The sequence below is a fragment of the Odocoileus virginianus genome, chromosome 11, assembly GCF_023699985.2.
Source record: "Odocoileus virginianus isolate 20LAN1187 ecotype Illinois chromosome 11, Ovbor_1.2, whole genome shotgun sequence".
Taxonomy (NCBI): domain Eukaryota; kingdom Metazoa; phylum Chordata; class Mammalia; order Artiodactyla; family Cervidae; genus Odocoileus; species Odocoileus virginianus.
Genome location: NC_069684.1, coordinates 22,423,399 through 22,447,590, shown reverse-complemented (window position 1 = coordinate 22,447,590; position 24,192 = coordinate 22,423,399). Strand labels below are relative to the sequence as shown.

General features: G+C 34.8%; 1 protein-coding gene across 6 annotated transcripts in view; it reads right to left on the bottom strand.

Annotated features, from left to right (window-relative positions):
- Positions 1-24,192, bottom strand: part of COP1 (COP1 E3 ubiquitin ligase) — a 213,223-nt gene that overhangs the window by 147,938 nt on the left and 41,093 nt on the right. For 2 of the 6 annotated variants that reach the window (XM_070474042.1, XM_020882897.2), the window contains exons 4-6: positions 23,450-23,526; positions 22,672-22,791; positions 9,326-9,394 (exon numbers count right to left, since the gene is read on the bottom strand). In XM_070474042.1, the coding sequence (XP_070330143.1) occupies positions 9,326-9,394; positions 22,672-22,791; positions 23,450-23,526 (266 nt within the window). The remainder of the gene's footprint in view (positions 1-9,325; positions 9,395-22,671; positions 22,792-23,449; positions 23,527-24,192) is intronic. The other 4 variants (XM_070474043.1, XM_070474045.1, XM_020882898.2 and 1 more) reach the window with 3 other exon arrangements.

Here is a 24,192-nt window from a genome sequence, read left to right as displayed (position 1 = left end):
TCAGCAATTAATGTCACCATGTCAGTTGTTAACCTCATTTTAAAAATAAAAATAAGTCTCGAAGATTAAATTCTACCACCCAAAAGCAATCACAAGTTACCTTCTTAAGCATTTTTTAAAACATATTTAAGATAATGCCTCATCTTTGACATTTTGCCTACTGCCCCATAACTTTTCTCCATGCCTTTAAAATGCAAAAATTTTAATTGTTATATCATATTTAATGATATATTTGACAATCGTAAATAATTCTGAACCATATGAGTCTGCATTTTAGATTATATGAGTCTGCATTCCAAATTTTATTGAGATTATTAAAATGAAATTATTTGATCAAGAGAAATAGCAATTCTTCACTACATGAAAAAAACTGCTTTCCAGAAACACTATCAAATTTAAATTTCTATAATTATTATAAATAACTGGCTGTCTTAATCTAAGCCAAATATACTGAAGCCAATTTTATTTTTTGGACATGTTGTGCAGCATGCAGGATCTCAGTTCCCCAAACAGGAATCGAACCCAAGTCCCCTGTGTTGGGAGCTCTGAGTATCAACCACTGAACTTTCAGAGAAAACCCCTGAGCAAGTTTTTAGAATATAAAATAACAATAATGAGCATATTTATGTAATACTTATTGCCAGATGTGCAATAGGAAGTATTACACGGGAAAATAATCATAGAAAGATTAAGTGACTTGCCCAAGATCGCAGTAAGTACACAGCAGAACTGGAGTTGAAATCAAAGCAGCCTTCTTATTCCAGAATTTATGCTGTTAACTACTGTATTATAACACTACTACTTGAAAACAGTACCTTATTATTTAACTTTATTTTACCTAATGACTAGTAGGAGTAAACATTTTTAAGCATGTTTTCTTCTGAGGCAATATATAGACAGTTGATAATACATTAACTCAAATATTAACCAATCTTAAACATTTCGCTAAGTACTGTGAAGAATGGAATTTAGAAAACTCTAGCCCTTGGCCTCATGGAATTCAGTCTAGAGAAGAGCTTCTGGGTTGGTGAACATGTAGGTTGGTGAGTACGTGAAGATGCTGGGAGAACAGCACACCTGGAGAGGGTGGGGAAGCGCCATGCCCCTTCCCACATATCTCTTTTCTATCCTTTTACAATAAACTGATAATCCAGTAAGTAAACTATGTTCCTGTTATGTGATCCATTTCAGCACATTATCAAATCCTTGGAGGGGGACAGGGAACCACCAATTTATAGCCAGTAAGTTAAATATACAAATGACTTCTTGGACATGCAATTATGATCTGAAGGGGCAGCTCAGTCTTGCGGGACTGAGTCCTCAACCAGTGAAATCTGCTGCCAACTCCAAGTAGACTGTGTTAGACAGAACTGACCTGAATTGAGTTCCAGGACACTCTGCTTGTGTCTATAGAGAACTGGAGAACTAGTTGGTGTAAGAAATCACCTACACATTTGGTGGCCAGAAATATGGAGAGAGGAAATGAATAAAGGAAACAAGTGTTCTCCTTTCAGGCATCAATATAAGACAGTACAGTACAGGAAATAGAAGAAAGACAAAGGATAACTGTTTTAAAAAGCAAAAAGGAACAACTAGCCTAAATTCACTCTGCAAATGTGTTTCATAAACCAGAGAGGCAGAATCTAGAATAAAAGCATAAAGCAGAGACCAAGAATGTTTTGGAAATATATGAAGAAAGTTCATAAAGCTGAACTGTCATTATCTAAATGAAAACGGACCACAAATGGGAATGAAAATAGACAAACTTCTGGATCATATCTGCCTTAACACTATTTTAAGTTTTGGGGGTACTAAAAATAATAATAATAATAAATACACAAGATGGAGTACTGCTACTTGAGAGCACAGTCCAAAGTCATCAATAGAAAGCACTCTCATGACAGTATACTGTATTACAACCCAAAGAAATTATTTTAAAAATTTGAAAAGTGAAGAATGGAAGTCTGAATCCCTTAAGACTAAAACATAAAAGAATTCAAAAATAGAACCCCCTTTAATTGACATTAGCTTTGGTGCAGTTAGGTATCATTGGCACTCATTTATTTGACCTTGAATAAAAATATGCTGAAGTAGTAAATTCAGTATCTTAATTTTATTTTTTGGAGCTAATATAATTAGAATAAATTACAGTTGCCAAGACCTTGTCAACTATCTGAAATATTCAGAACTGAACAAAAGAATACTGATAAACTTCCAGGAAAAAAAAAAAGCTGGTTAAAAAAAAAAGTAGCAAAATTAATAATACTATATAATATATAAACAAAAAAAGCACTAAAAATAATTTTTTTTTAAAAAGCACTGTATATTGATTAGAATATCCAATATCCAGAACACTAACACCACAAGCTGAAAAAGATGTGTAGCAACAAGAACTCTCATTTATTCTTGGTAGGAATGAAAAATTGTACAGCCACTCTGAAAGGCAGTTTGGCAGTTTCTTTAAAAATTATACATATTCTTATCATATAAGCCAGTAAACACACTCCTTGGTATTTACCCAAGTTAGTTGAAAACTTTGATTCCAAAAAAACACATTGATAGTAGCTTTAGTCATAATTAACAATACCTGAAACAAACAAGATGTCCTTCAGATGAATGGATAAACAGTGGTTCATAAAGACAATGGAATAATATTCAGTGCTAAGAAGAAATGAGCTTTCAAGTCATAAAAAAAATGAGGGAATTTAAATGTGTTATTACTATGGGGTATATGGAAAATCTCTGTACCATCTTTTCAATTCTTCTGTGAGCTTAAAACTGCTCTGAAAAAGTCTTTTAAAAATATAAATACAGTGAAGTAACTCTTAGAGAAAAAACATAAGAACAAAAAATCAAAAGAGAAAAGAAACAAAAACATAACAAAATGGTAGGCTTAAACTCTTTTACATTAAATCTAAATGGTTTAAATATAAAATTATAAGACTGAGTCTGGCAGAATGAATGAAAAACCTCTGCTATATATAAGAAATTCACCTCAAATAAGTTAGTAATACAACAAAGAACCAAAGATTCAGTAGGATGCAAAACATTCTTACCACACTGTGCAACTGCAGGAAACACATTCTTTACAAGCATGAGTATTTCAAAATTTAACAAATATCATACTATAAAAACCAAATTATTTTCTGATAACAATGCAATTATAACAGAAATCCATAATTTTTTTTTAAAATAGGTCTCCATTGGTAGTTTAGTAGGTAAGAATCCATCTGCAAATGCAGGGGACATGGGTTTGATCCCTGGTCCAGGAAGATTCCACATGCCACAGGGCAATTAAGTCCATGTACCACAACTACTGAGCCTGCTCTCTAGAGCCCATGAGCCACAATCACTGACGCCTGTGTGCCTAGAACCTGTGCTTGGCAACAAGAAAAGCCACCACAATGAGAAGCCTGTGCACAGCAACGAAGAGTAGCCCCCGTCTGACACAACTAGAGAAAGCCCACAGGCAGCAATGAAGATCCAACACAACCAAAAATAAAATAAGTAACTTCCTTTTAAATGAAAGAATCCCAACATCTAAGTAATAAGTTTATCTACAAATAACCCACATGCCTAAGAAAAAGTATAATGAAAATTAGAGACTACTTTGAACTAAGGAATAACAAACAAAATGTCATACCAAAATTATTATATGCAACTAAAAGAATTATGGCCTGAGATGTGTATATTATTAATAATAAAGTCTTCCTACTAATATGTATATCCAAGTTAACAAATTAGAAAAGAAACAACAAAATAAAGCCAAAAAAGAAGGATGGACAATGTAATTATTAAGAAAATGGAAAACAAAAATAAAGTAGAGAACATAAACAAAGCCAAAAAGCTGGTTCTGGATAAAACTCATAAAATTGATACATCCCTGAATACCTGACATGACCTGATCAAAACAAACAAACAAACCGAAAAATGTACAGCACCAATAAGCAGAATCAGGAATGAAAGACACCACTAAAAACCCTAGTGGTATTAAAAATTTAGTATTAAGACCAATCTAATACTAAAAAATTTGAAAATTTAGAAAAAACAGACAACTCTTAGAAAATATACATGTCAAAAATAGTATCTAAAACAAAACTCTGAATAAGCAGTAAATAAATCAACCAAGTTTCTGCAAACAACAGGTCCATACAGCTTTTCCAGCAAAATCCTTAAACATTCAGCAAAGATATTCATCCTAGATTATACAAATTCTTCCAGAAAACAGAAAAAGAGGGTGAATTCTCCAACCAATTTGATAAAACCAACTTTATAACAAAACCAGATAAGATCAGTGTATAAAAAGTTAAAGAACAATCTTATTAATGAATATAGATGCAATAAGGGAGCCAAGGAGGGCAAACAACTGTCCTACTTATCTAGAATGCAGAACATTCAATGATAAAACTAAACACTCTTGGGCAAATCAGGACAGTTGGTCACCCTAGGTGCAAAGTTGATTGAGTTATTAATGTTAAACAAATAATGATCCATTTTAAATGAAAAAAAATTATATCATCTCAACTGCACAAAAATTTTGGAGAATACTCAACCCCCACTTACAATTAAAAAAAAAAATTCTCTTAGGAAACTGGGAATAGAAACTTAGCTCCTTGAAAGATTTAAAAAAAATACCTACCAAAAACCTACAGAAAACATCATACCTAATGGTGACACGTCGAAAGCTTTCACTTTGAGATCAGCACCAAGACTAGGATGCCCCGCTATCACCACTTCTATTCATCATTGTACCGGATATCCTAGCCAGCAGAGTAAGACAAGAAAAATAAATAAAGGATATAAGGATCATAAAGAAAGAAACTAAACTGTTATTATTTGCAGATGGTGATGTGTGCAAAGAAAATACAAAATAATCTACAAATTATTAGAATTAATGATTTTAACAAAGTTGCTGGATACAAAAAAAAAGTATGTGTCAAAATCAATTGCATTTCTATATGCCAGCAATAAATAAATAGTAAGAAACTGAAATTAAAGACACAGACATCACTTAGAATAGCATAAAAATGACTGAAGACGTAAGGACAACTCTAAAATAGAGATATGTAAGAATAATATCCTGAAAAATATCAAAATTTTGGAGGCCATTTTTAAGGACCTATAGATACAGAGAGAAATACCATGTTCAACGGCTAGAGGACTCAATACTGTAAAGAGAGCTTCCCAAATTGATCAATGGAGTCAAAGTAATCCCAATAAAAATCACAGCAGGTATACCATGGAAACGTATCAGCTGGTTTTAAAATTTATAGAGAAATACAAAGAGCCACGAATAGCTGCGACTTTCCTAAAAAAAGAATAGTGACTTACTTCAAAATTCCAGTATTTAATACAATGTGGTATTGCCAGAAAGACAGACAGACAGACTAGTGGAGCAAAAGAGTGCCTGGAAACAGACCCATGTATGTATAGACATATGATCTATGACAGATGTGGTATTTCAAAGCAATGGGAAAAGGATGAACTTTTTAATTAAGGATGCTTGGACATCTGGATATTCATATGAAAAAGTCCCAAGTAGATTACAGATGTATGTATGAAAAAAAAAAGAATAAAAGATTCAAGTAGGTAATATAGCAAAAATGTCTTCATGACCTCAGGTGGAGAATTCTTTACCTTATAAAAAAGGCACTAATTATAACAGGCAAGTCTAATAAATTTGACTCCACTATAGACAGAAACTTCTCTTCATCAAATAACATCATTAAGACAATGAAAAAAATTAGCCCAATTAGAGGGGAGAAAGATCTGCTATAGATAAGTAGGTAGCCAGAACAAAGAATTTTTATCTAGAATATATAAGCAAACCAGAAGGAAAATCAATGAAATAGAAAATATGCACAAAGCTTAAACCAAGTACTTCATACATATACAAAAATCCAAATGACCAATTCATAGTACTGAGTACTCAACCTCATTATCCATCAGGGAAATGAAACTTAAAGTCACAAAGAGATACCAATATATACCCCAAGATGAGCTAAACTGAAAAAAGTCTACTGATATCAAGTACTGGTAAGAATATAGTACAATAGGAACATTCCTACAATTCCTGTAGGAAGAGTAACCAATTCAACCACTCAGGCACTGTTTGGCTTTATCTACTAAATTTGAAGATGTACATATCCTATGACTTAATAATTCCATTTCTACATATGAAGCATAGAGATATATATTCTAATATATATCTTGATAAAGTATATATATGAGACAGTAACACTGTTTGCAATAACAAAAGTGGTGTGTATTCAATAGAAACTATACAACAACAAAAGTGAATCAATTATAGCCATATACAACACTAGGGATGAATCTTAACACTGAGCCAAAGAGAAGAACAAAACATTACATAATGCAGAAGTGCATTTATATTAATTCAAAAGAAGAGACTTATAAATTAAAAATACTTAGACTTTAAAACAATAAAGAAAAACAGAGAAGTTAGAATACTGACTACCTAAAGGCAAGGGAAAAGACTATAATCTGGAAAGAGAAGGCGAAGAGCTTTATGAGTCCTAGCAAAAATCTATCATTAGATCAGGATGGTGGTTACATGGAAGATCGCGCTATGAATCTTTAAACTTTAATTTGTTTTACAAAGTTTTCTGTGCTTTATTTCATATAAAAATATTAAAATGCAATATATTTATATTCAAAATGAAACTTCAAACAAAACCAAAAGGAAACGAAGATGCCTCAAAACTGTCCTGTTACAAAGAATTTTTTAAAAAGGTACCACAAACAACCAAAAGCATATTTTAAAATTAAACTGAATGAAATGTAAGGCAAATTGTTCAAATGCTGGTACAAATTTGCAACGAGGAGACTGGCTTTTACATAGAACCTGGAGCCCTCCTGTTCAATCTCACTTTGAAAAAATAGCATGTTCATTTAAAAACATATATTTTTTAAGTGCTGTAGTAGGCTGGCTCTAAGACAGCCTCCAAAGAGTCCCACCTCAGAATCCATAACCTGTGTAATTCCATCTTTGTGTGGGCTGGACCCAAAAGTTTGCTTCTAATAGAAAAAACATTTGTTGAGATGTAACTTTCAAGATTAAGCTACAGAAAGCTTGTGACTGCTGTCTATAAAACCCTCTCATTTTCTTACTTTCTCACTCTAAGGAAGTCAGCTGCCATGGAGTAAGTTATCCTATAGAGAAGCCCATGTGGTAAGAATTTGGTATCTCTTTCCAACAGCCAATGAGTATTGGATGCATTACTATCCCCGTAGAACCTTAAGATAACTGCTGCCCTGGCCAACACCTGGATTGCTTGTAGCTTGGTGAGAAACGCTGAGCCAAGGCACTCAGTTATTCTACACCAGGATTCCTGACACTAGATAGTAAATGTTTGCTGTTTTTAAGCCATTCAATGTGAGGGTAACTTGTTACACAGAAATAAATAACTATGAAAATGCCTACTCTGCGTCTTGCACATTCCCTTCTCTTAATGCTCAAAAGAGAGTCAATAGAAAAAAAAAAAAAAAAATTAAATCTACAATTATAAAAGCAAGATGTGATACTTGAACAAGTAAGTATGTTAACTCTGAAAAGCAGATTCAACTGCCCAATTAGAAGTTCTGCATAAAATCACAAAGCTAATATCCAAAGTCTGAAAGTTAATCTTGAGGAAAAAAAAAAATCAAAAGCAGTAACTGACCTCCTGGTCAATCTGTATTATTTTATAGTTTATGCTATATCCTTCTTGCCTGAAACTATTTCAAATCTAAATGTGTTGCAAGCATTAAGACACTCTAGAGAAGTGTGAAAAATCTCAGAGAAAAAAGAAAACCTTAATAATCCAGATCATAGATAATAATCAGCCACTTCATTTAATCCCCAGTTATCTTTATGTTTGGACTGTTCACTTAATTGATTCATTATTAAGTAATTTCCTATGTACTAATTTCATTCAATGAGTTCAAAGTCTAATATAAAAAGAACCACATAAAACTACTTCAAAACAATTTGATGCTGTTTTAGGAGGGGAGAATGTATGAAATAGAAAAACCTATCACTTTCCAAAGAATTTGCTATAGCAAAGATGGTTGGGTACTGAATTAATAATTTTGTTTCCATATGTCATAAAATGCCCAGCTTTAAAGTATGGTCCAAGGACCAAGAGCATCATCATCTGGAGCTTGCTAGAAATGCAGATTATCAGGCTCCAACACACACCCTCTACATCAGAACTTGGATTCTAAGAAAATCCTCAGGTGATTCTTAAACAAACAAATTAAGTCATTTAAGTATATATATATATATATATATATCTTCAATTTATAATGAAAATAATTTTAATAGATATTAAAACATATTAAAATCACAACTGCTACCTCAGCAAAAGTTAAAGGAAAATACAATCATAAACCAAGTGAACAACATTTAGCTATAAACAGAAGCATAACATGGAAAAGTCCAATCTAACAAAGTAAAAAAAAGTTAAAAATAGACATCATGGATAGTCAAAAAAAAGTGGAAATATCAAACTAAGATAATATAAAGTTCTGGCAATGCACAGTTATCAAAATAAGTTCTCATCTTTTTATCTTCAAAAAATAATGACTGTCTGGAGCATAAAATACATGGTTATATTTTTTTTGAGTGAAAATGACCTAATTAGACAACTGAAAGTAAAAATATAAGATTTGAGTCAATTAGGAATTTAAATATAAAACAGTTTTCAAAGTTATTTTAGCATGCTACTGAGAACATAGGATTTTGTCTTTGGTTTTCCCATATTTTGTACTATTGTGAAAATGACTTTGGCATGTTAAAATGCTTAGTTAGCACACTATGGTTATAAAATCGCTAATAAAAAGTTATTTTTTAGTTATCCTGCATGACTTACACTTTCCAAGTTCTAAATAGGTAGCTATATTTTTACTTGTTTTTCCTCTCCAGCATGCATTTCAATCATAGGAAAACTGTAACTCCTATGTTTTCTTTTCAGGGTATAAGTTTGGCTGTCATTTGAGCCTAACTTTCATTCTTTGTAGCTATTCTTTTTTTTTTTTTTTTGGTAGCTATTCTTTATAGCTTTGAGGTAATGTCATTATTTTCAAATCTACAGAAAACTTTTTAGCTCATGTCTAAAAAGGAGTTTTTAACATATCAAGTTGCAAAGGTAAAAGAAGCTAAAATAACAAAAGTTTAAAAAAAACACAACTCCTGAAAACTCAAATGCTTTCAAATACTTAAATAAAATGTTAAGCCTGAAATGCTTTCACAAAAATGGGGACAAAAATGTCAAGAATCAACAACAGTAAAGAAACATTATGTAAAATACACAAAATAATATACCTCTCTCTTATTTCTTCTTGCAACCTTGAGGAATTCCATAAGGATCTGTAGTTGGGCTGCATGTGATTCCTATAATAGAAAATTATAATTGTTCTTTTAAAAATACAACTTTGAGTTCAAAGTCTTCTTTAACACCACAGTATAATCAGTATGAAGCAACTTTATTCATCCATTTAAGTTAGTCTCATTTCTATTTTGTCAGTTTCCTACTTGCTAATTGGCATTTTTAAAAGCAAGCCATTACAGGCTTCCCCAGTTGCTCAGTGGTAAAGAATCTGCCTGCCAGTGCAGGAGACACGGGTTCAATCCCTGGTCCGGGAAGATCCCACACACCATGGAGCCACTAGGCCTGCGCGTCACAGCTACTGAGCCTGTGCTGAGAGCCCGGGAGCCACAACTATGAGCCCACGCACCAGAGCCCATCACCATGCAAGAGAAGTCACCATAAGGAGAAGCCCTCAGACCGCAACTGGAGAGTAGCCCTTACCAGCCAGTCAAAATTTGAAGCATCCTGAGGTGTTAAACATACTACAAAAAAGCATGGCCACTTTCGCTTGCAGGATATTAGTGCCCAGACCAGGGGCTGCCCAGACCAGGGGCTACCCAGCCCCTTGGCAGTGAAAGCACAGAGTCCTAACCACTGGACAGCCAAGGAACTCCCCACTTCACTTTCAATGAACTGAAACTAGCTCAAGCAACAAGTGAGCTCCAACTCAGCTAAATTCCTGATCAGACCAAAGAGGTCAACCTCTTATCCTTGCTTCCTGACAAAGGAAAACACAAGACCATTCAGGAAGAAAGTATTAACCACTTTAGTCTATCTATACTGCTCTTGAATACAGAACATCTCAGACATAATTATAAAATTACAAGACATGAAAAGAAGTAGGAAAGTTAAGAGAAAAAAACAGGCTAAAAGAACAAAATTCACAGATGACTCACATGCTGGGATGAGCAAAAAAAAAAAAAAAAAAGACTTTAAAATATTTCCATATATTATTAAAGAATTAAAAGAAAAAATGGACAGGAGTGAAGAAACAGAAAATTAGAAAAGAAATGAAAAATCAAAGTGCAAATCCCAGAAATGAAGAATACAGTCTGAAATTTAAAAAAAATTAAAATAACTTCAGATAAAGTTAGGAACAAACGAACAGAGCAGAGGAAAGAAATAACAAATTCAAAGACAGTTCAAAAAAAAAAGAAGCACCAGAAAAATGTGGGATAATACGAAAAATAAAACATATGATTGGAACCCTAAGGAAAAGTAGAGTGCACAGGGCTGAATAATGTTCACATGTTCAACAAACAGATCCTCTTGTTCTGTGAAACACAACCAGAATAAATATTTTTTAAATGAAACCTAGGAATACCATAATCAAACTACTGAAAACCAATGTCAAAAAGGACATCTTAAGAGCAGCTAAAAAGGATACACTATCTTAAGGGGAAGAACAGTAAGAATGACTGAAAACTTCATCAGAATCAAAGAAGCAAACAGAAAATGAAAATACATCAATAAGGTGCTAAAAGAAAAACAAAAAACTAGACTTCTGTGAAGATCAAACCTACCAGCTCTACAACAAACAGAAAAGAAATCATACAGACAAAAGGGAACTGATTCAGATGGAACCTCATGTCTACAAGAGAAAATAAAGACATCTCAAAGGGTAAATATATTGGTTCCAAAGAGTCCTTTTCTATCCTTTTTTGCAACGTATCTTCAAAAGACTAGTGACTTTATAAAGCAAAAATGGGTGGAGTTTATAACATTTATAATTTGAATCACAAAAGGCAGGAGCTTGGTAAATTTAAATACTATAAGATCTTACATTGTCCAGAAAATGATATATAGTCGACCCTTAAACAACACAGGTTTGAACTGCATGGGTCCACTTATACCTGGCATTTTTTCAATAAATCCAAACTGCAGTACTACATGATTCAGTTGGCTGGATACACAGATGGTGACCTGTGGCTATGGAGGGCAGATTATAAAGTTAGATAGATCCAGATCTTCAAATTCACAGCATGTCTACTTCCTGCACTGCTTAGAGATCAACTGCACATTTAATGCTGATTTGAATACAGTGTCCTGGGAGTGTTACACTATAAACTCAAGGTTTACTGTGAAAAGTAAAAGAGGAATTCTGTAATATTTCAAGAAACCACTAGAAATATAATAATTATAAGCAACATGCAAAAAACAGAGAAGATAATACGCTAAATTGAAATCCTGGAAACACAATGCTCTCTAAAGAAAGCAAGAAAGGAGAAACAGGAAATAAGGAGTATATGGAAAACCAGAAAACAAATATAAATGTGGTGAGCTCAAACCCAACCACATCAGTGATCGTATTACATTTAAATGAACTTAAGCATTTGAATTAACGAGTTTATTAGATATCATTAAAAATTCAACTACATGCAGTTAAGAGACACACTTTTAAAATATAAAGGCAACAATAAAATGGAAGTACAAAGATACAGAAGAATATACCATAGAAATGCTAGTCATAACTAAACTACTTAAGCTATATTATCAACAACATAAGAAAATATAAAAGCAAACTTCAGAACAAGGTATATTTCCAGCATTAAACATATACAATTCATAATGACAAAGGGGATGATTCATCCAGAAAATATCACAATCCTAAACATGTATGTATCTAATAATGAGCTTCAAAATATATGATGCAAGAATCATAGAAACCAATGAAAAATAATCAAAAATATTTTTAAAAAATCCCTGGCAACCCACTCCAGTATTCCTGTCTGGAGAACTCCATGTACAGGGGAGCCTAGTGGGCTGCAGTCCACAGGGCTGCAAAGGTGGACATGACTGAAATGACTTAGCACACATCAATAACTGATGCAGCAAGGAAAAAGTAAATATCTGAGTAATATTAACAAATGCTACATCCACAAAGCACAACAAGTAACAATGTTTTTAAATAAAGATGAACATTTAACAAAACATAGACCCTATACTGAGCTATGATAAAAATCACAACAAATTTCAATGGACCAAAAGCAAACAAATTGAACTTACAGGCTAAAATGAAGTGAGAAAGATAAGAATTCCTACTTCAAACAACAAAACAGCAGGCCAGTTATATGAATGGATGTATTTCAGACAAAGGAACAGAAATAATACATTATCCCAGGAGCTAGATGGAAAAACCTCCAAATACACAGGTGTCAGGAGGAACACTCTCAAAAAGACTGCCTCAGCAGTGAGGCAAAATTAGCTAGACAAAAATCTATTCTAGTTCTCCCTAACAAAACTTAAAACACAAGCTTCAAGAGAATCAAGCTATCTTGAAAATAGTTAACTACATGCCAGAACAAAGCTTAGGAATGTGTAAAGGAATACAAAATTAACAATATTAAACATGGCAAAATGTACAATTTCTGGCATCCAATCACAAAATTAGTAAGCACGGAAATAAGGAAATGCTGCCCAAAATAAGGGGGGGAAATCCATCATTTAAAACAGAAACAACAGTGACACAAATAATAGAATAAGGGAACACAGTCATAAAAGAGTCCTACAAGTTAGTACAAAGCATAAGGAGAGACAATGGAATATAGAAAAAAGCAGTGAACTTGACAACAGAAATAGAAACTACACAAGATGAACTAGATGGGGGAAAAGATAAAACATAAGTAAACAGAGTTGTTTATCCCTGAGCTATGATACAACTTCAATCAGCCTAAGAAATGTGTAACAGGACTTCCCAAAGTAGAAAAGGTGACAGAAAAATATTTGAAGAAGTAATAACTGAAATTTTTCCAAATCTGGTGGAAACTATAATACTACCATCCAAGAATCTCAAAGAACCTCAAGAAGAAGAAACATGAGGGGGAAAAAAAAAAAACTATACCAAGGTATATCAAAGTCAAAATACTTAAAACCATAAAAAGAGCATACACTGAGAGAAATACAGTTCATTTCAAGGATCAAGACTTCTCATCTGAAACAATGCAAGACACTGGACAATGGAGCAATGTCCTTAAAATACTGAAAGAAAAAAGTATATCTATAACTCTATACTTATTTGGAAGTCCCTTTCAGATATAAAGGATAAAGAAAGACATTCTCAGATATAAACAGTAAAAGAATTTGTCACCAGCAGACCTACACTAAAAAAATAATAAAGGCTGTCTTTCAGGCAGAAGGAAAATAACTGATGGAATTCAAAAGAACAAATGAAAGAGTGAAGTGAATGGAAAACAAAAGAATGAAGTACACCAGAAATGATAAATATATGGGCATATATAGAACTTTTAAAATATCTCCATAGAGTACAATTTACTATTCAAAATTAATGATTAGGGAGTTATGATATACAAAGAAGTAAAACAATTGACAAAACCAGTACAAAGGCTGAGAGAGAAGAAATGTAAGTATATTGGTATAAGGTTCTTATACTACCAATGAAGTAGGATAATATTACTTAAAGGTACAATGTAATGTAATGTAACGTATAATTATATTAAAAACCCAAAAGCAATCACTAAGAAACCAAACAAAATGTTATATCTGACAAATAAAATTAAAGTCAACAAGACAAGTAAAATAAAATCATAAAACATACTCAATCTAAAATCATATAAATCACTGTCTGATCATGATACAATTCAACTAGAATTCAATTAACAAAATACCATTTGACAAAGTAGCAATATCCAAAATACATACACACATTTCTTACAAATCAATAAAAAATGACAAACAATCTATTAGGAAAATGGGTATAGGCTATGAATAAGCAATTCAAATAAAAAACCAAGATAGCCAAACAAATGAAGAAACTGTCCTCATTAGTAATTAAGAAATACAAAAAATACAAAACAACAAAACACACACACACACAAGCATTTGGCTTAAACTATCAAACCAGCAGAAGCTAAAAAACAATACCAAAGTTTGATATGGTACAAACTCACAGAAGAGCAATTCGGCAATATTTAATATGGTTAAAATGTACATGTAAACCCTATGAATAGCAATTATACTTCTTAAATCACTTAAGGACTTATATACGAGCACAAGACGGCATGAATAACAACACTAAATGCATTGCTGACAGTCATGAATACTGAATAACTTAAATGTCCATTAACAGGAGAATAGAAATGTTCATGCAATGGATAACTATAGAAGTTAAACAAACTAGATCTTTTAAACAAAAAGGTGTATGTCAAAGGATAAACCATGAAACTTCTAAATCATACAACAATACTACATATAATTGTAGATACAAGTATATATTTTAGTTAAAAAGGGTTATACACACTTCAGAAGGAATCTTGCAAACTTCAAATGGTGATTACACTGGGAGAATGGAATGAGATGAGAGGGTGTTAAGTATAAAAAAATACATAATTCTCAAAAGGCAGATCTAAGAAAAAGTGTTACTATTTATTAAAACTAAAAGAAGGTAATCAAAAGTTGCATTATTTACTGTATTTTTCTGTACGTTGGAAACATTCATCCAGTTTCAGTTCAGTACAGTTCATTTGCTTAGTCATATCCAACTCTCTGTGACCCCATTATCCAACTCTGCGTTGGCAGGCTTTCCTGCCCATCACCAACTCCCAGAGCTTGCTCAAACTCATGTCCATTGAGTTGGTGACGCCAACCAACCATCTCATCCTCTGTCATCCCCTTCTTCTCCTGCCTTCAATCTTTTCCAGCAACAGGGTCTCTCCTAAGGAGTCACTTCTTCGCATCAGGTGGCCAAAGAATGGGAAATTCAGTATCAGCATCAGTCCTTCCAATAAATATTCAGGACTGATTTCCTTTAGGATTAACTGGTTTGATCTCCTTACTGTCCAAGGGACTCTCAAAAGTCTTCTCCAACACCACAATTCAAAAGCATCAATTATTCGGCACTCAGCTTTCTTTATGATCCAACTCTCACATTCATACATGACTACTGGAAAAACCATAGCTTTGACTACACAGACCTTTGTCGATAAAGTCTATGCTTTTTAATATGCTGTTGAGGTTGGTCATAGCTTTTCTTCTTTCTTAAATGAGCAAGCGTCTTTTAATTTCATACCTGCAGACACTGTTCCCAGTGATTTTGGAGGCCAACAAAATAAAATCTGCCACTATTTTCATTGTTTCCTCATCTATCTACCACGAAGTGATGGGACTGGATGCCATAATCTTAGTTCTCTGAATGCTGAGTTTTAAGCCAGCTTTTTCACTCTCCTCTTTCACTTTCATCAACAGGCTCTTCAGTTCCTCTTCACTCTTTCTACAGTAACAGTGGTATCATCTACCTATCAGAGGTTATTGATAATCTCTCCCAGCAATCTTGATTCCAGCTTGTGCTTCATCCAGCCTGGCATTTCACATGATGTACTCTGCATGTAGATTAAATAAGCAGGGTGACGAAATACAGCCTTGACGAAATACAGCCTTTCCCAATTTGGAATCAGTTTGTGGTTCTATGTCCGGTTCTACTGTTGCTTCTTGACCTGCATACAGATTTCTCAGGAGGCAGGTAAGGTGGTCTGGTATTCCCATCTCTTTTAAGAATGTTCCACAGTTTGTCATGATCTACACAGTCAAAGGCTTTGGTGTAGTCAACAAAGAAGTAGATGTTTTTCTGGAATTCTCTTGTTTTTCTATGATCCAACAGATGTTGGCAATTTGATCTCTGGTTTCTCTGCCTTTTCTAAATCCAGCTTGAACATCTGGAAGTTCTCGGTTCATGTACTGTTGAAGCCTAGCTTGGAGAATTTTGAGCATTAATTTGCTGGCATGTGAGAAGAGAGCAATTGTGCAGTAGTTCAAACATTGTTTGGCACTGCCTTGGGAGTGGAATGAAAACTGACCTTTTCCAGTCCTGGGGCCACTGTTGAGCTTTTCAGATTTGCTGGCATATTGAGTGAAGCACTTTCACAGCATCATCTTTTAGGATTTGAAATAGCTCAAGTGGAATTCCATCACCTCCACTAGCTTTGTTCATAGTGATGCTTCCTAAGGCCCACTTGACTTCACACACCAGGGTATCTGGCTTTAGGTGAGTGATCACACCATTGTGGTTATATGGGTCACTAAGATCCTTTTTGCATAGTTCTGTGTATTTTTGCCACCTCTTCTTAATATCTTCTGCTTCTGTTAGGTCCATCCCATTTCTGTCCTTTATTGTGCCCATTTTCGCATGAAATGTTCCCTTGGTATCTCTAATTTTCCTGAAGAAATCTCCAATCTTCCCCATTCTATTGTTTTACTCTATTTCTTTGCACTGATCACTGAGGAAGGCTTTCTTATCTATCCTTGCTGTTCTTTGGAACTCTGCATTCATATGGGTATATCTTTCCTTTTCTTCTTTGCCTTTTGCTTCTCTTCTTTTCTCAGCTATTTGTAAGGCCTCCTCAGACAAATCTGCCTTTCTGCATTTATTTTTCTTGGGAATGGTTTTGATCACCACCTCCTGTACAATGTCACAAACCTCCATCCATAGTTGTTCAGGCACTCCATCAAAACTAATCCCTTGAATCTAGTCGCCACTTCCACTGTATAATCATAAGGGATCTCATTTAGGTCATACCTGAATGGCCTAGTGGTTTTCCCACTTTCTTCAATTTAAGTCTGAATTGGCAACAAGGAATTCATGATATGAGCCACAGTCAGCTCCTAGTCTTGTTTTTGTCGACTGTATAGAGCGTCTCCAATTTTGGCTGCAAAGAATACAGTCAATCTGATTTTGGTCTTGACCACCTGGTGATGTCCATGTGTAGAGTCATCTCTTGTGTTACTGGAAGAGGGTGTGTGCCATAACCAGTGCGTTCTCTTGGCGTACTCTGTTAGCCTTTGCCCTGCTTCATCTTGTACACTGAGGCCAAACTTGACTATTACTCTTGGTATCTCTTGACTTACTACTTTTGCATTCCAATCCCCTATAATGAAAAGGACATGTTTTTTTGGTGTTAGTTCTAGAAGGTCACATAGGTCTTCATAGAATCGTTCAAATTCAGCTTCTTCAGCATTAGTGGTTGGGGCACAGACTTGGATTACTGTGCTATTGAATAGTTTGCCTTGGAAAAAAGAGAGATCATTCTGTCCTTTTTGAGACTGCACCCAAGTATTGCATTTTGGACTCTTTTGTTGACTATGAGGGCTACTCCATTTCTCCTAAGGGATTCTTGCCCACAGTAGTAGATATAAAGGTCATCTGAATTAAACTCACCCATTCTGGTCCATTTTAGTTCACAGATTCCTAAAATGTCGATGTTCACTCCTGCCATCTCCTGTTTGACCACTTTCATTTTACCCTGATTCATGGATCTAACATTCCAGGTTCCTATGCAATATTGTTCTTTACAGCATTGGATTTTACTTTCATCACCAGTCCCATCCACAGCTGGGAGTTGTTTTTGCTTTGGCTTCGTCTCTTCATTCCTTCTGGAGCTATTTCTCCACTCCACTCTTCTCCAGTAGCATATTGAGCACCTACCGACCTGGGAAGTTCATCTTTCAGTGTCGTATCTTTTTGCCTTTTCCTACTGTTCATGGGGTTCTCAAGGCAAGAATGCTGAAGTGGTTTGCCATTCCCTTCTCCAGGGGACCAAATTTTTTCAGAACTCTCCACCATGACCCATCCATCTTGGGTGGCCCTGCACAGCAGGGCTCATAGTTTCACTGAGTTAGACAAGGCTGTGAGCCATGTGATCAGTTTGGTTAGTTTTCTATGACTATTAGAGTGCAAAGTAAAACAAGAAAACAATAATGTAAAAATGCTGTAAATACTTATGATACCTTTGTTTCTGAACTGCCTCTCTCTCCAAAAAGATCTGAGTTGTAAAACTAAGATACCTGTATTTCTTCAATTCTAAGAGGTAAAAGCATGCAAAGATGAATACTGACAAGTCAAATGGGGAATAAGGCTAACAGCTCTCACATTCAGTATATAAATCTGTCTATCTCCAGTACAGAAGCCCCACATACCTTTAAATGTGTCTGTAGTGTGATAGTCCAGAAAGTCTCTCTTTTACCACCACCAGGGGAAAAACTTCTAGTGTTCTCTTAAGGTCAACAGCTATGAGTTGTACAGGAAGGGATCAGAGATTCCAATTGCTTCTTAGTCAGATTCTAAACAAATTATCTGTTTGTTTTCAACCTTTATGAGGTATCTCATGCTCCCAAATCCCAGGAAGGCCTTTTTCCCATAATCTAAATAGCAGTTGGTTCCCACCAATTCCCTACCACTGGCTCAATTTTCTCAAATCTAATCTATCACTTTTCATCCATCTCCTTTATAGCTTAAGAAAGTATATTGTCTCTTCTCCTATTCTTTTGCCTTTTAAAAATCACTTTACTGTCATTTTAATGACATTAAGGGAGCAAGATAACTATATATGTTCAGTCTATCATTAAAAAGCATTTTTATTTTTAAAAAAAGCATTTTTATATCATTTACCACTATGTGAAAATATTTATTAGTTTATTTAGTTTATCTCCTCAGCTATTGTACCCTACACAACACACAGAGCAGAATTCTGTCTTTTCCACTACCTTTAACCCAGCATCTAGCACACAGTAGATGCTAACAGAAAACCATGTTAAAAAGCACAGAAGGGTTTTGGCAACAATTTCTGGGATAAGACACCTAAAGTAAAAGCAACAAAACAAAAAACAAGTATAACTACACCAAATTTACAAGCTTCTGAAAACCAAAAATATGATCAACAAAATGAAAAGGCAACCAAAAGAATGGGTGAAAATACTTACAGATCATATATCTGATAAGAGGTTAATATACAAAATACTGTATATAAAGAATTAATATAATTCAATAGCGATTTAGAAAAAAAAAAAAAACCCAAATAATGTAATTTTAAAATGGGCAAGGGATTTTCCAAATAAGATATTCAAATAATCAACAGGTATATGAAAAGGTGTTCAACTGCAAATCATTAGGGAAATACATATCAAAACCACAAGAAGACATCACTTCACACTAGTCAGAATGGTCACAGTCAAAAGGACAATAAAGAACACATGCTAGTGAGGATGTGGAGAAAAGGGAACCCTTGTGCCCTGCTAGCAGGAAAGTAAACTGGTATAGCCACGATGGAAAACAGAATGGAGGGTCCTCAAAAAAGTTAAGAATAAAACTATCATGTGATCCAACAATCCCACTTCTGGGTATATATCCAAAGGAAATTAAACCACTATGTCAGAGAAACACCTGCACTGTCACGTCCAATGCAGCATTACTTACAACTGCCAAGATATGTTGGTAACCTAAGTGTCCATCAGCACATGACTAGATAAAGATGTGGTGTGAAAGTGAAAGTCGCTCAGTCATGTCGGACTCTCTGAGACCCCATGAACTATACAATCCATGGAATTCTCCAGGCCAGAACACTGGAGTGGGTAGCCTTTCCCTTTTCCAGGGGATCTTCCCCACCCAGGGATCGAAACCAGACCTCCTGCACTGCAGGCAGATTCTTTATCAACTGAGCCACAAGGGTGGGACATAAATATAATGAAATGCTATCCAGCCACAGAAAGGAAGGAAACGCTGCCATCTGTGACAGCATGGATGGACCTCGTGAGCAGTATGATGAAATAAGTCAGAAAGAGAGACAAGCACCGTATGATCTCGTGTACATATGAATCTCAAAGGAACACACAAAAAACCCCAAGCTTACAGAAAAAGATCAGATTTGTGGTTACCAAAAGCAGGGAACAGGGGAAATTGAATAAAGGTCAAAAAGTACAATTTCCACAATCTAAATGTCCACTAACAGAGCAATGGATAAAGAAGAGGTGATAAATACACACAATGGAATTTTACCCAGCCATAAAAAGGAACAAAATGGAGTCACTTGTAGAGACATGGATGGACCTAGAATGTCATACAAAGTAAAAGTTTAAGTCAGAAAGAGAAAAGCAAATATCGAATATTAAAACATATACATGGAATCTGGAAAAATGGTATAGATGATCTTATTTGCAAAGCAGAAAATAAAGACACAGACGTAGGGAACAAATACATGGACACCAAGGGTGAAGGGAAAGGAGGAGAAACTGGGAGACTGGAATTGACACATATACACTACTGACACTATGCTTAAAATAGAGAACTAGAACTTCCCTGATGGCTTAGTGGTAAAGAATCCACCTGCCAATGCAGGAGACATGGGCTTGATCCCTGATCCAGGAGGATCCCACATGCTGCAGAGCAACTAGGCCTGTGAGCCACAACTACTGAGCCTGTGTTCTGGAGTCCTGGAACTGTGACTTCTAACGTTCATATGCCCGAGAGTCCGTGCTCCATGAGAGAAGCCACCGCGATGAGAAGCCCCCTCACTGCAACTGGAGAGCAGGCCCCACTCACCACAGCTCGAGAAAAGCCTGTGCAGCAATGAAGACCCAGCACAGCCAAAAGTAGATAAATGAAATTATATTAAAAATGTTTAAATAAATAAAACAAAACAGGTAACTGTGAGAACATACTGTATAGCACAGGCATCTCTACCTAATGCAGTGGTGACCGGAATGGGAATGAGTCCAGAAGGATGGGGTCTATGAACATGTACAGCGGATTCATTTTGCTGCACAGCAGAAACGAACACACATCATAAAGCAACTACATGCCAATAAAAATAATTTTAAAAAAATTAAAAGGGAAAAAACAAACAAAAAAGTACAAACGTCCAATTTTAAGATAAATAAGTAACGAGGATACAATGTATAAAAAGATAACTATAGTTAACACTAGTGGAGGGTCTATCTGAAAGTTGCTAAGCGAGTAAATCCTAAAAAAGCTCTCATCATGAAAAAAAAAAAAAAAAATCTTTTCTTCTTTGTTCTTTTATCTATATGAGATGATGTTAACTAAATTTACTGGAATAATCATTTTACAATATATGTGTGTCAAGCCGTTATGCTATACACCTTAAACTTATGCAGTGCTACACATCAATCTTGGCTTTCCAGGTGGCACCAGTGGTAAAGAATCCTCCTGCCAATGCAGGAGACACAAGAGACATGGGTTCAACCTCGGGGTAGGGAAGATCCCCTAAAGAAGGGAATGGCAACCCACTCTGGTATTTCTTACCTATAAAATCCCATGGACAAAGGAGCCTGACAGGCTACAGTCGATGGGGTCCCAAAGAATCAGACATGACTGAACAACTAAGCAATGATATATCAGTTACATCTCAACAAATATGAAAGAAAGAAAAGCAAATAAAAGATAAAGCCATCCCACTCTCCCCTCCAGAAAAACCACAGGAGAAATTCCCACCATGAAAAAAGACACAACAGGGAGGCTCATTTTAGTCAGCTCAATCTAAACTAGTCCTTTCTCCCACTAAGAGATTCCCATTCTACTCAGTTTCATCCAGACCTAAGCTATTTTAATCAGAATCAATCCACAGAATTTCTTAAAAATCAAGTTGAGAGGCCCTTTTTCTTCTTTTATCAAAAAACATAAATTTGCAAGTACAGGTGACCACACTATCTGCCATGGGATAAAAACCCAATGAAAGAAAATCAAACCTGTCCAAAAGAAACAGTCATGAGAAGTAAAACAGACACTCTCCTGACAACATTCAAATGCATGATTTCATTTCCATATAGTCACCAAAGAAGTGATGGTTCCCATGTTCCTAACACTTGCTTGTTAAGCTCTTTCTTTTTATGTGCGTGAGCTTCTCACTCCCTTATTCAGTCAATTTATATCCCCTTTTTTGTTCAAGGTAGTCCAGGGTGGGTATCTGCTTACACTAACGTATACAATCTTTATTTGAATGGAGCATACTCAATTCCTAACTAATACATGCAAATTCTCATTTTATATGTTTTACATTTATTTACCTGCAGTAAATGCAACTTTTCACTTATTTAGATTCCATTACACGAAAATAGGACAAAATGTTGTTCCAGTTCCCATCTTTCTAAATGCCCTTAGTTAAGCCATCAATTGCCGCTACTACTAACCGACACCTGCTGGAAGGATTTTATGTAAATAAAAATAATCCCTATTTTCTCCTCCAAATCCCACATGTGAAGAGGGGAAGATTCATTAGAAGAAAAAAGATCAATAATAATTGTTCCCCATTAAAATGAAGCTCTACTTTCTCATGATCTGAAACTCAGCTTTTGTTAACAAAAATTGGGCACTGCGAGTAAATTGTATTACAAGGAATTTGTTCTTTCTTTGAATTGAAAAAGGGAAATCTTATAAGTGGTAGCTTGCAGATGACTCTTGCTGAATAAAACTGGACTGACTGAGTAACACTATCCTATTATTTTTAAATACTTCTATATCTTTTTAAAATAAAATTTTTTAAGTTCAGGGGCCACTTACTGCTTCCAGTTGTTTCTTCTTCTGCACTAGTAACTCCAGCATGAGGTTGACATTGGCCAAATCAAGGTTATCTTGGTCAGTTCCCAACAAATCCTGAAATATTTGCCACCTGTGGCCATTCTAAAAACAAAGAAGAAACCCAACTTAACAAAACTGTTTTAGAGAGTCAAAAACAAATGCCTGCTACTTTCTAATATGTTTATTACATATCAAAAATAAACTATTCCTTCCCAGCTAGTGGCTTCCCTATGCCTTCTAATTATAATTTAATCACTATTTCTCCCTTAAATAAATTTAAATGATATGAAAGGCACATTCAAGATATGTCAAGTCAGCTTCTCTAAAGGTGTAATTCCCTTCGAAACAAGTGCCTAGATTTTAATTACTTGTCTAACCATATTTTCCACTTTGTATTTGGTAAGGTAATAATTTAAGTTTACTTGCTTCAGTAATTTGGGGTTAATCCTCTTAAATTGAGAGTCTCTTAACAGTTTTTTTTTTTCCCTCAAATGACCACCCATAATTTCATCCTGCCATATAATTCTTTAAATGCAATGTGTTACAAGCCAACTGACTCAGTATTACCCCGCCAGACCTTTCAAAAGAGTATATTTTAGACAATTCAGATAAAAGAAAGCTGTTTATTGAATAGAATAATCCTAGATCTCCTTTAAGGAAAATCAGTAATATGCTAAGCTTGATACCCAATTAATATTAAACCAATGAACAGAGCAAAACGGAATTTATTAAAAATAGTAGTAAAAGAGCTGAAACATACGGTGCTACTCACTGAGTGGTCCAATTTGAACCTCTTTTCCTCAAATCTTTGCTTCTGTTTGAGAATGAGCTCATTCACTGAAAACAAAAACAAAACAAAAAGCACATACAATCTGTACTTTTATTAAATGATCTATCTAACTGTTCTATTTAAATAGATTCTATTTAACTTTAAAAAGTCTCAAATCTCAGAAAAAAAAATGCTAAGCAGAATATGCTTTTTTCAAATTAGAAACAGTTTTGTCGCCGCTATTACTACAACTACCACTACTATGACCATTACTATTACTGCAAAAGGAAAATTCTTCAGAATATGTACTTTCTCTTACATGTGTCAGTGACGACACTATCAGCATCTGGAAACAGTTCTTGACCGTAAGGACCGTTTCACACTCTACAGGCTAAGTGGCCGATTCTATGAGGGAGGCACTAAAAGGTTTCATTTGTTGTTCTTTTTGCTTGTGACTTTTCCATAAATATCATGGCAAACACAGTCGGTTATCTATCCAAAAGCCATTCTAACCCTTTTTTAAAAAATAAGAACATGAGGGGCTTCCCTGGCCCTCCAGTGGTTAAAACTCTGCACTTCCACTGCAGGGGGCACCAGCTTGATCCCCGGTCCGGGAACTAAGATTCCACACAGCGCTCAGTGTGGTCAAAAAATTAAATAAATAAAAATAATAAATAAATAAAAATAATAATATTATTTTTTCCCAAATGTCAGAATGCCAACTGCCATATACT